Source organism: Stegodyphus dumicola, chromosome 5, assembly GCF_044657685.1.
Source record: "Stegodyphus dumicola isolate Sdum_Otavi_A_Nest chromosome 5, ASM4465768v1".
Classification (NCBI taxonomy): Eukaryota; Metazoa; Arthropoda; class Arachnida; order Araneae; family Eresidae; genus Stegodyphus; species Stegodyphus dumicola.
The window spans coordinates 73,151,872-73,164,194 of NC_140772.1; the positions used below are offsets into that span (position 1 = coordinate 73,151,872).

Consider the following 12,323-nt stretch of genomic DNA (forward strand, 5'->3'; position numbering starts at 1 on the left):
AACATGTTTTGCGCCAGTCTCGCGACAGTTTCGAACTTCTTTGATGAATGGTTCTTATGCGGTATGTCGCCGCAAAACTCTTGAAACCAATTTGTCCCTTTCGATGTGAAATGTACAGTCATGCAAATAAAATTATTCAACAATTCTAATTTGTCAATGCGTTTTAATGTGTAACTTTCACCTCAGCCGTTGTTTTATGAATCATTTCTCGTTTCTAGTCGTGATTATGCCGCTTACAGCGCCATCTGTTGCTAACTTTTGAAACTAAATTTTTTCTTCTGCGATACACTTTCCGCCTTCTTCAATAACATTCCTTTCAAATTTCACATCATTTTCATCAGTGGTTCTTTTTTTTATAGCGTTTTGAAACTTAAACTTTAATTATAATCACCCTGTATTTACCATATTGAAAATAGCAGGTTTAAATTTGGATAACCTTACTAAGGCCTTTCGCACATTTTTCAGGCGATTTTCACTGTATTTACAGAAATATTTTACCTAGTATTTTTGCATTTTAAATGTTTCATTTGATAACTCTTATTCTTCACTATTTTTATATACTGTAATTTCCAAGACAGCTTTTTTAGTAGCAGAAAATATATTTTATCCCTTTCCTCTTAAACAGCATTCCAAAGTCCAAGATGGGTTGTAAGTCAATGTCTGTCCGCTTTTATCCCTCAGGAGATTTAGTAGGGATATGAGTGACTTTAGTAAACATTTTTTGTTCCATTTTTCTAGGAAATAACAGTGGATTTTGATGTATGGCTATTTGTCTTGATGCAGTTCTACTGATTGATGGCACTGAACGATAAAGAGAAGGTATTTCACATTTGAAAACTAAGAATAAAATATGTTCATATATAATCCTCATAATATAATATGAGTTGATCTTAATAGTTTCCTTCACTCTCTTTAATTTTTATTTGTCATTATATCAAAAACCAGCAATAGTCATAAATCCCTTTGAAAAACCTTCTTTAGATTCTTTGAACCATATTCTAAGATTTTTTTTCTTCTCTTTTATGACAATAAACGGATCTCTTTTCACTGCGATCATTTAAATATACCCAATTTAAATATATCTACTGTGACAACATTTGTCCATTTTACCTAAATAATTGTTTCTCAGAGAGAATTCTGCTTACAGTGATATATTATGGAGAAAGACAATGTACAAGATGTTTTTTTCACCTTTTTAAGATTCAAATCAGCATTAATTACTTTGTTTACAGTTGACAGCAAACATTTTAATGATTATGCAACTGTCTTTTGACTCCAAAGATTTTCTTTTAACATTTTAAAGTTCTTACCTTTGCAATATTCGAAACATTCTGTTTTTTTCCTTGGATATGTATTTTAAACAATTTTTCTCCTTGAAGCCAAACTTTGGCATTTGTTTCCTTTCTTATTGGCAATATTATCTATCATTGCCTTAGATATCGAAAAACCATGGCTTTCACATCATTTGTTAATAACTAAATACAAATAAGTTTCTTCGGTAAGAGCACCAACATAGCCTTCTGTTCGTTGCTTCTTTAAAAGGGCCATTTTGCATGAAAACAAATAGTCAAATAGCAGACGATAATTTACACTTTTAAAAATACAGCTGAGGTTAATTTTTTTTTCCAAGCAGGAGAATTTTTTAATAGCAAAGTTATCTAAAAATGTGTAAACAGCCTCTGTAATCTTAAAAGCGCTCCATGATATATGCAATGTATTTCCAAATTAGGTGCTCTGCTCCCTAGGATATGGTATATGAGAGGAGAGCAAAAAGTTGTTATTTAGACCTGGAATGGTGGTTATTCACTTTTGTTACACTCATATGGCTTAAGATATATATCATCAAACACTACAACAAACATATTAGCATGATCTCGATTTTGACTTCATAAAAATTTTGACATTAGTAATTTGATCAGACTATGCTTACCTTTCAAATTTTTATATTTCCTCAGTTAATGTTAACTTTCAATATAACACTTTAGTATGGAATTATTTTAAGAGAATAATGTGTAAGATTAAAATGAAATAATAAGAATCAATTGGGAAAAAATGTACAATTTCAGAAGAAATCTTACCAGTCAATTTTTCTACAAAATTTGAAGGAACCAATCCTTTACGTCCATCAAGAAGTTCGCCAGTGAAAAATCCATCCTTCACAAAGATATTCTTTATTTAAATCATAACACAAAAAATCAGTACAACAAAAATATTATAAAATCATTAAAATTTTAATGATTACATTAAAATTGATTATGTTTATGAATGCATCCTCAAACAGCATAACTCTTATTATGCCTTCCAATGGATAATAGCTTAAACTACAGTTCATAATATCCTTTTCAATAAAACATTTGTACAGAAATTAGAGGAATGAGGACAGAAAGAATAGCAAGTTATTTAAAATTTAATTTTTCACTTTTAAACCTTTAACATAAAGGAGATTTTTAGCACTCATTCATGATGCTACTACTCCACAGAAATGATAGGGTAAAAAAGTGAATTTTAATCTTCCGATAAGAAAGTTTAATAGTTTCGAAAAAAATCCTCACGAGTTCATAGATAAAGCTAGTTACAAATTAATACTCCAAATTCTACCTTTATGGCTTGGAAACATGAAGTGTTAGAAGAATTGAAGCAAAGAATTCAAAGGATTGAATTTAACAGCAATTTACCATGGAATTTTCTGAATCCTCTATTGCTAAATTTGAAACAAAAATTCATAATAACCAAAATTGACAAAGCCAGTAATAATTTCAGCATTATTTGAAAATTTTTTTATGTCTTTATAATTAATGCTGAACTGAATAATGCCATTACTTACAAACTTACCAATACACAAGAAAATGTCGTTGTAAAAACGCTAAAAGCAATTCATAAGAAACTACAAATTTCACAACCATCTAACTACAATAGATTAGCAAATCTATATGCTCTTCCTAAATTCCATAAATCACCACTCAAATTTAGATTTATAGCAATTGGTACAAATAATTATAAAAAGAATATAGATTACACATTTGCAATTAAACTTAAAAAAATCTGTTTTTTAATTCATCAACTAGTTAACAAGCAACACAACTTCAGTTGGATTATTTATAATAATGCTCCAGTTCTCAACAAATTTAAAAGTTTAGAAATCAAGAACATTAACTACTAAAACCTTTGAAAACCTTTATACTTCTCTACCATTAGAAGAAATTTTACTAGTTTAATGCAACCCCCACAACTTTTTCCTGACATGCTTTACATTCTTTGAATTGAAAGATAGAAAACTTACCTGAATTGTGCATTATTTAATAACTACATTAAATTCAATAATAAGATCTTTCAGCAGGTGAGAGAAATACCAATGGGAGCTAACAGTTCTACACAAATATGTAACCTATTCCTTTTTGCTCATGAATATAAATTCCAAATAAGTTTGAATAAGAATGAATTAAAGTTATTTGCAAATGCATTTAGATACATTGATGATATAACTTTCAATAATAATTTTGATTTTGAACAATTCAAAATTTACCCATATAGTTTAAAACTTAACAAAACTAATACGAATCAAGATACTATTGAATACTAAACACTTTTTATAGCCAAATAATCAGAATAAAAAATATATGTAATGAAATAGAAGATTTAAAGGAAGAAATAATAAAGCTTCTTAATGTTGAAGTTAATAACCAAGTCCCAGCACAATTTATTAATTTATATATTAAAAAGGCAGGCATTAACTTTTCTTTTATAATATTTTGACTTTTTATGGTATGATAACATTACCTTAAACCTTAACTATAGGGTAATGGAGGATATTGAACAGTTAAGGGATTGTGTAAATATTTGTAAAAATGTATATAATTAATACTGGATTCTTTCCTTTTACTTATGAAGGGCAAACTCTTTTCAAAAGTCTCAATGATAGCCCGAATTGAGTGAAGATTTTTATCTTTTTCTAATTTTCCCTTACTCTTTGGCCAGTATTTAGTAAGTTTTAATTAAACATGTTGAAATTCAGTTTTAATAAATTAATCCTTTAATTTAAAACCTTTTACAAAAATTCAAAATTAAAATTAATTTACAGTCTTTAATAATTTGCAACCATTTTTTCACATCAAGTTACAGTTAGCATTTTTACAATACTTCACAGTTAGCAAAAACCTTTTTGCAATAGCACACACATTTTACATTACTAAACGTTTACAGAATAGGTTTTTTAAAATAGATCTAACAGATAGCAGCTTAACACTCAGCTTGCCTTATATTAGCACCCTCTGTTTATAAAGTTAGAAGAAACACACTACTTAACATTACTTAGTTTGGCATGCTGCTCCGCTCTCCAAATACAAATATAGTTGGTGATGAAATTAAAACTTACTTTTTACTTGCCTATTTAGTATTATTTATGTATTTTTTATAAATAGTATCTAGTTTCTTTTTGATTTATTTGCATAATTCGTGTTGGGGAAGTTTTTTTGCAGGCAAGAGTTTCTAAATTACTTTGGTTTTCTACTCTTAATTGACCTTTTTAAATTTTAATTAGTCATTTACCTGATAATTTCTCAAAATTCCACTTGTTTAAATTTCTTTTTAGTAATTCACAACATTTAGTTTTATATTTGGTTTTGAATTTTCCTTTTACACTTGCCTACATGGATGATGAAACACAAATTGAATAATTGAAGAGTTAGGTTTGGAGGCAACTTCCCCTTGATAAGTCTATCTCATGCCTGCTCAACAATTATTCACTTATGCATTTTTATAAATTTTTAGGATTAAAAAATTTATTGGAATTATATATTATACATTTATTTTATATTCATAGATTTTGATACTTGGACTTGATTTACATATGCTTTCAGAATTTAAATGATATTGATATTAGTTTGCAGCAATAATTAATAATTTATTTGTAATTCAATTTCATTTAAAATTTAATTAACTTTAAATTTGCTTTTTACGAATAGAGAGTGCTTGTTAAATTCAAATTTCATTACTTGCAGCAATGGCACAAGAGAATTATTTAAATTTAATTTAACTTTACTATATTCTTTTGATAAAATTAATAATTAATTGTTTTTCAACATAAAGCGGTTCACGCGGTAAGGAAGAAATCATATGAAATAAATATAAGGGATAAAATAAACTATAATGATTTAATATATGTTAAAATTATGTCATTAATTAAAATCGAACAATTGTGCAGATAGAATACATAATTTAGTTTCTGAAAATTCACTTATATTTGCAAAATTAAAAAAATAATGGTACAGAAATAATTAGCATAAATCTAACATATCATTTTTTCAAAACTTTTGTTCATATTATGAATCTGATTGTTAACTTTAAATTATTCATGTGCAATTACGTCTGACTGTGTATTTATAGAGAAAAATGTAAGGGGGCCGATGAAGAAAACCTTTCCTTTAAAAGGAGTCATTGCAAGAAAAAGGACAAAAATCCTTGAGTAGACTGATGAACTATAAATCTATAAAAATGAGGAATGTACATAAACACATATATCCCATATTAATCATAATTTTTTGTGATTAACATGGGATATAAGTTTAATTTTAACATAATTATTAATCATAACTTTTTTTAAAATACAAATTATGTTAAATGGGTGACAATTAATAAAACTTTGTAGTTTAAGTTACAAATTGTTCATATTAAGTTATGTAAAAATATGTTTAAATTTGTATCAATTCTATTCATATTCTAGGAGGATTACAATTTTATATTCCCTGATTTAGTTAGTCAATAGATACACTTTATACAAAATATAGTTCAAGTGTCAAAGGAATGAGTTAAACTATATATTAAGTTTATAAACAGTATTGCACTATATTGTTATATTTGTTATATATATGTTATAGTAATCCTGCAAATTTGTTTCCAAGATGTTATCTTCTCCAACAACTCTTAAAATCTTGATGGTAGAAGAGTCCACAATGGTTGCACAACATTTCTCAGAATCAGCCTTGTGATATTCCTATTTCTGAATTAAAGGAAGTCAAAAAGGGAACATGAAAGACTAATCTTTGCGGGAACAATGAAACAAAAATAATACAGATTTATTTGGCTAAGAAATTTTCAAGTTATCTTAAAATTGTAAGAATAATTGCATGGATGCTCTGTTTAAAAGGGAAAATTTCAGGTAATTCAGGACCTCCTTATATTACTGCAGAAGAATCTTTTAGAGCCGTGGAAATAATTTTACATTGCATTCAATCTGAAAATTTTTTGGAGAGGATAACAAGAACAGTTTCGAGATTCTTCAGGTCTATAAAGGATGATCAAAGAATTCTTCAAATGAAGTAAATGAAAATAATATCACAGAATATATGTATTAGTCATTATTTCTCCTGAACATACTTTAGTGAAAAGAATGATAGAATATAAGCACTTGTTTCATATGCATGCTAGAACTCTCTCACTTCTTACCATTCTTTGAGAGAAAGTCTGGGTTTCAAGGTGAAGAAAAGCTATAGGTTCCATTGTACAAAAATACATTTTTTTTATATAATAAAACAGTCTAAAGCTCTTCAAGTTCCTATCCACCTCTTCCACAATAGCAAACACAGATGACTTCCTACTTTCCAAGTAACTGGAGTTCATTAGCTAGGCTACCTTTTATCAGTTCACAAAAGAAATGCTGGATTCTTATTTTTATCTGTGCAGTATGCAGAATTTTCCCCTTGAAATGATTCAATTTATGAGTAGTATTGCCTTTACCCAAGACCTAAGATGATTTATAGCTCAAAGAAGTAGGACATCAATTAAGTTTTGAATCATGGTACTAATTTTATAATTTTATTGGAGAAAATTCAGTTTTGAAACAATTAAATTAGAATGAAATTCAATGAGACTATAATTTGCAGGATAATCAGTGAAAGTTCAGTCCTTTGCTTGCTCCAAAAATTCTGGGTCAAACATCATTGAATTATGAGCAGGTGCATATATTGCTATGTGAATGTGAATCTAACATGAATAACCATCTACTGACATATCTGAAGAATTCGATGACTTGCATGTATAGAAACAGTCAATATTTTTACAAGGTCTTCTGGGCGATGAGATAGCCACCCTAGATCATGCTGAAGCAGTTACTTTAGTAAAATGATGAAATCATCTCCAAACTATAAGAGAGAAACTGAGAATGCAGTTTAAAGGGAAATATCTTGGACTGTTTAGATCACCTAAACCCAAAGATTCTGATATAGTTAAAATAGAAGATATTGTTAGAATTGGAAATGATAATAAAAGGTGATTTGATTGGTCCCTAGCAAAAGTTTTTAAAACATTTTTAGGACGAGACTTTGTTAATCTATTTGTAAAAGTAAAAAAAGCTAATGGATATCAATTAAGAGCTATATAGAGATTGTATCTGTCAGAAATTAACAGCAAGACTGAGTGCTCTATCAAAGAAAGGGAACCTGTAATCCAGCAGTCTCAGCATTTTGAAAGGATTAAAGTTAAATTGGAGAGATCCCATACAAATATATTTTGGGAAATACAACTGAAAGAAAGACCTGATCTTGAAAAACTTTTAAACATTTTGAAACTTTTTTAGACATTTGATTTAGTTTAGTGTTTGTAAAGTTCTCATTTTATAAAGGTGGGAAGATGTTATAAATGCTATTTATGAGCCTTCAATGATAAAAATAGGAATCTGGCCACAGAAACTGTATTAACTGATTTGCAATTATGTTTTAGCTTTGTATGTTCAAAGTGCTGTCAGCCATTTTTAGAACTTGCATTTCATATGTTAAACCTCTTTATTAGTTGTAAATAAATGTTTACCTTTTTATTTTGTGCAACTCAAGGCTTAATTTTACATATGCTATACAATTGTTACAAATTTTAATTCTGTTCGAAGTGACCGCCATTAAGTATAAATAAATATAATCTTCATTTATTTATTTATTTTGTTAAAATTAACTATTCATGAAGCATTTCCCTACTTTAACAATGCATCAGTGGACAAATTAGAAATATATATAAACAAATTGCAACTATTATTTACTAACCTCATCCATCTCTCCAAATATTAAGACATAATCACCAGCAAGTAATCGTAACTCTGCCTCTGGATTTTCATTTGGCGATTGTTTCAAAGGGTCATAACTATAACGTGCAATATAAACCTTGCATTGACCTCGATGTGGTAAATCTATGTAATCAATTTCCTCGTACATATCTTCCGATTTGGCCGTCCTTACAGGCGTTGAGGCATATGGAGCCCCACTTGGTAAAGCTGGAAGAGTGGAGCTATAATTCCCTGATTGTTGTACATTTCCAGTAAGTGCTCCAGATAAGGATGAGGTTCCAGTTAGAGGTGTGCTACTTCTACTGCCAGGTGGTGTTACAGAGAATGATCTTCTACTACCTATAAAAGTATTGAACATTAAATGGAGAACAATTAGTATCTGTGATACAGATAGAGCACAGTTAAAATAGAAATTACATAGCAAGTGTTTCACTGTAAAGATTTCATGAGAGACAGCACAGGTTATATAATCCCACAAAGAAGTTTGATGTCATCAGGAATTGGAAAAATGCACATGCTCACATCGTGTTAAAAAATGGAGAAAGAAAAAGTGCATAACTAATCATAATGCTTTCAAAATCAAGAACATTTCAAAAAAAGAGGGGAAGAATCGTATCTTTTTTTTCCATGTGTAAAATATATTCAGTTACTGAGAATGCATTATGAATTATTTGATTATTAGTTTCATTATTTTTAGATAATACAATTCATTAGTTAATTTGATTTTGTTCTATTTTTTTAATCTATTTCTTGAGGAGAATATAAATTCATATGAGGGGACAGAATATTCATTAAGTATACTTGAGTACTTGAGGGAGATAGATACACATGTTACTTTGTCTTGTTTTAGTGAAAACACAGATCATGAATTTTGTTTTGATTTCTTCTGCATTTTAAAAAATCACTGTAAAAAAAAAAAAAAAAAAAAAAAAACCTGTAGAATGCTTGTATTGTTTAGTTGGCTTCACAAACAGTTTTCAGGACACTTTATAAGATTTCAGAACACTTTTATAACCAATATTAAAAAAATAATAATTAATAGAATGTGTGTTGATATAGATTGTTATAACATTTCTGAAAATCTAACATAATTTTCAATAATTAGCAAACTATTATTATCTCATACATGCTACTTCTATTTTCCATATTCTTTGATTAAAAAAATAAGTTTTTCAAATTATACATGCATACAATAAAAAGAACATAATTTACTTTAAGAGCCCAATGTTCGTATTCCAAAACTATTAATAAATACCTCCTGAAGTAATATAAAATGTTATCATCATTAATTATTAAGAGAGCATTAGGTAAAATCAGTCAAAAATCACTTTAACATACTTATAGTTGCTCTTTTTCTGTCTAATTCTGCTAATATTCTATTGTCTTGCTCTAATTTTGCCATAAGTACGTCAAGGTCTTTCATGGTTACAGATGTTTCTGAAAGGATTACAAATAAGTTTAACACTTCAGTCAATATAGTATTATCCCATACATATGTAATTAAAAGAATTATCAGTAAGATATTTCATTATTACACAATTTGTATGACTGCTTATTCCAATGTGTTGGTATACAGCCATGAACAGACAATCTCATAAATAATCAATGACAGGGTATGGCATCTGAACTGTTATTGGCAATTACCCCCTCAAATTACCTTTGTTCAATTACCTCAGTTACTCAAGGTTTTACCTTGGGTAACTGAGGTAACTGAAGAAATTCAGTGCAAATTTTTAAGAAACTAATAATCAAAAAATGACAAAAGTCTTTGTACACTTAAAAAAAAAAAAAATCTTGACATATTAGTAAATATTTTGATTTTTCATTAAATTAATATTAGTAGGATATCTTTTAGCATCCATAACAGCTTATAAACGTCTGGAAATAGATTTCAGTTTTTTTTTTTTTTTTTAAATTTCTGTATCAATGTTCATCTATTCTTCCATCATGGCCGTTTTGAGTTCGCTTTTCATTTTGATATCGTGTTTTCGTACTCCAATCTCCAGCTCTTTCCAAATATGTTCTATGGGGTTTAAATCTACTGACTGAGGTGGTGTTTTCAAAACCTGTGGACAATTATAGAGACACTACAAGTGAATGCTGAGAGCCGTATACTTAGGATCGTTATCACGATTAAAAATAAAGTTGTTTCCAATACCCAAATTTTGGGTTGATAATTTTAAATTGTCTCTTAAAATATTTAAATAAAGAGAATGATTCATTATGCCATCAATAAATATCAAACTACCTAGTCCAGATGCTGTCATGCCCCCTCCCACACACAAGAACACCTCCACCGCCATGCTTAACTGTTTCAACTAAGTTCTTAGAATGAAGTTCCGAATTTTTTCTTCTCCATACACTTATTTGACCATCGGAACCAAAAATGTTAAATTTGCTATCTTATTAATTTTCTTTTTTATAATATTTATTTACCTGCGAAATATGTTAATAGTGTTTCTTTTTAATGGCCCCTAAATTTTCTTTAAAAGACAAAAAAAAAAAAAAAAAAAGAGGTCACTTTTCTACTTTAAAAATACTAAATGTTATAATAAATCTTTCTGAAGTGAAACCTTTGAAAATGAATCCAAATTAATCCTTTTGTTAATTTTACTCAGGTGACACATGGCAAAAGTAGAACTTTTGTCATATGTTAACAGCAGGTTTTGTTGCCTTTAGTGAAATATCAAATATAGCTTTCTGTACACATTTAGGATATTGTTGCTCACATGAAGGAATCATGCATCAGTTTTGTCCTTTTCATTTTAGGGTTTGGGTTCCAATACTATGCATGATGTTCTGTTTTTTTTTTCGGGGGGGGGGGGGGCGTATGCAAACAGAGGTCACTTATTATAAGATCAGTGCTGATAAGATCGCTGAGCATATAAAGAAATTATAAAGGTATTTCTCAAAAAAGATACGAGTTTTATTAATAGTTATTCTTGCTTTTTTAATTTTATTCATTGCTTTTTTATGGAATTCTTAGTGCACCACATCTTTGGAAATGGCTTTTGTGCATAAGCTTACTGAAAAATCACAGCCTATAAGGAGTTGAGTGGTAAAGTCATTGAACACTGATAGTTCAGTACGGGGTTCAAATCCCTGAAAATGAGTGGCTGCATGCCCATTTTTGTAGTTTTCCCCATGTGTAATATGTATATAAGCCTGCTTCCTTTAGAGTCTTCCATGAAGATATCCCTTCTCTTAAGCAGATCGCCATCAAGTCCTTTGCCATACTTAAATAAATCACGACCAAATCAGCCACAAGTGAGCTCCTGAATGCTCTTAAAAGTTGCCAATAAATTCATGAATTTTTGGTGGAGTGCAGATAATCAGTATCAAAATGTTTAAGAAATATTCCTATAATCATATTATAGATGTATGAGGCTATTTTGAAATTTGAAAAGCTTATAATTTAGATATGAACAATGAACTCATCAAAAAAATTTCAGATTGCTTATAGTAGCTGTCTCAAATTGGCAGTCCCCAAAGAAATTTTACATGGGCCATGAATATATTTCAATAAGGTGTTTTTATAAGTATAGTGCTTATTTAGAGACATAGAGATATCGACTGAACTTATTTGACTGTCACTTATGGAAAAAGAAACAGTTTGAAAAGGATGAGATTTTGACACTATCAGGGCTATTATAATGAAAAGGTCCATGGGCTCTTCCCTGGAATCCCACAAGCATAAAAGCCCTATACTAATCCCTTTCAATTTCACTTTTGTGAATGACTGTCATAAGAGCCCTAGCTCTCTGGTTATTTCTGGGGCCCTTAATGCTGTTAACATGGCACTGGTCACTACATGTCTGTATGCCAGGCCACATAATTAGGGTTATACAGGAGAACATTCCACATTGGTACAATTGGTAAATTTAGCTTGCCAGCCAAAAGTTAGTGGCATTTCAGCATTCTGGTGTTTCCACTTTTTTTTCTTTTGTTTTTGTTTGTTGAGTGAGACTTCTGATATATATTTTCTTTCAATCATTACTAATTGGTTAGCTGGAGGCACAGCTGTGAAGTTCATATCGCTATAGAGATGGAGACAAAGTAATATACAGCTTTGTACTCATTTGCTCATTTGTACTCATTCTTAACTCCAAAAACTCCCATGGTTTTGCTTCACACTTTTTAAAATTTTTGTTTACCAGTTAGACAGACTGCAAGTTCTGGCTGATATATATTCTGTACATTTTATATCATTCTTTATTAATTATATGTATATAATAGCCATTACATTATGACCACCCTTCATCTATAACAATGGGCT

At 29.3% G+C, this 12,323-nt stretch overlaps 1 protein-coding gene and 1 long non-coding RNA gene across 7 annotated transcripts in view; one reads left to right on the forward strand and one right to left on the reverse strand.

The window, feature by feature from the left end:
* LOC146997140 (uncharacterized) overlaps positions 1 to 12,323 on the forward strand; it is a 269,052-nt gene that overhangs the window by 207,389 nt on the left and 49,340 nt on the right. The gene's annotated exons all lie outside the window — the stretch shown is intronic.
* LOC118188568 (RIMS-binding protein 2-like) overlaps positions 1 to 12,323 on the reverse strand; it is a 481,985-nt gene that overhangs the window by 184,042 nt on the left and 285,620 nt on the right. For all 6 annotated transcript variants that reach the window (XM_085816767.1, XM_085816768.1, XM_085816770.1 and 3 more), the window contains 3 exons: positions 9,386 to 9,484; positions 8,028 to 8,386; positions 2,079 to 2,154 (listed from right to left, as the gene is read on the reverse strand). In XM_085816767.1, coding sequence (XP_085672893.1) covers positions 2,079 to 2,154; positions 8,028 to 8,386; positions 9,386 to 9,484 — 534 coding nt within the window. The remainder of the gene's footprint in view (positions 1 to 2,078; positions 2,155 to 8,027; positions 8,387 to 9,385; positions 9,485 to 12,323) is intronic.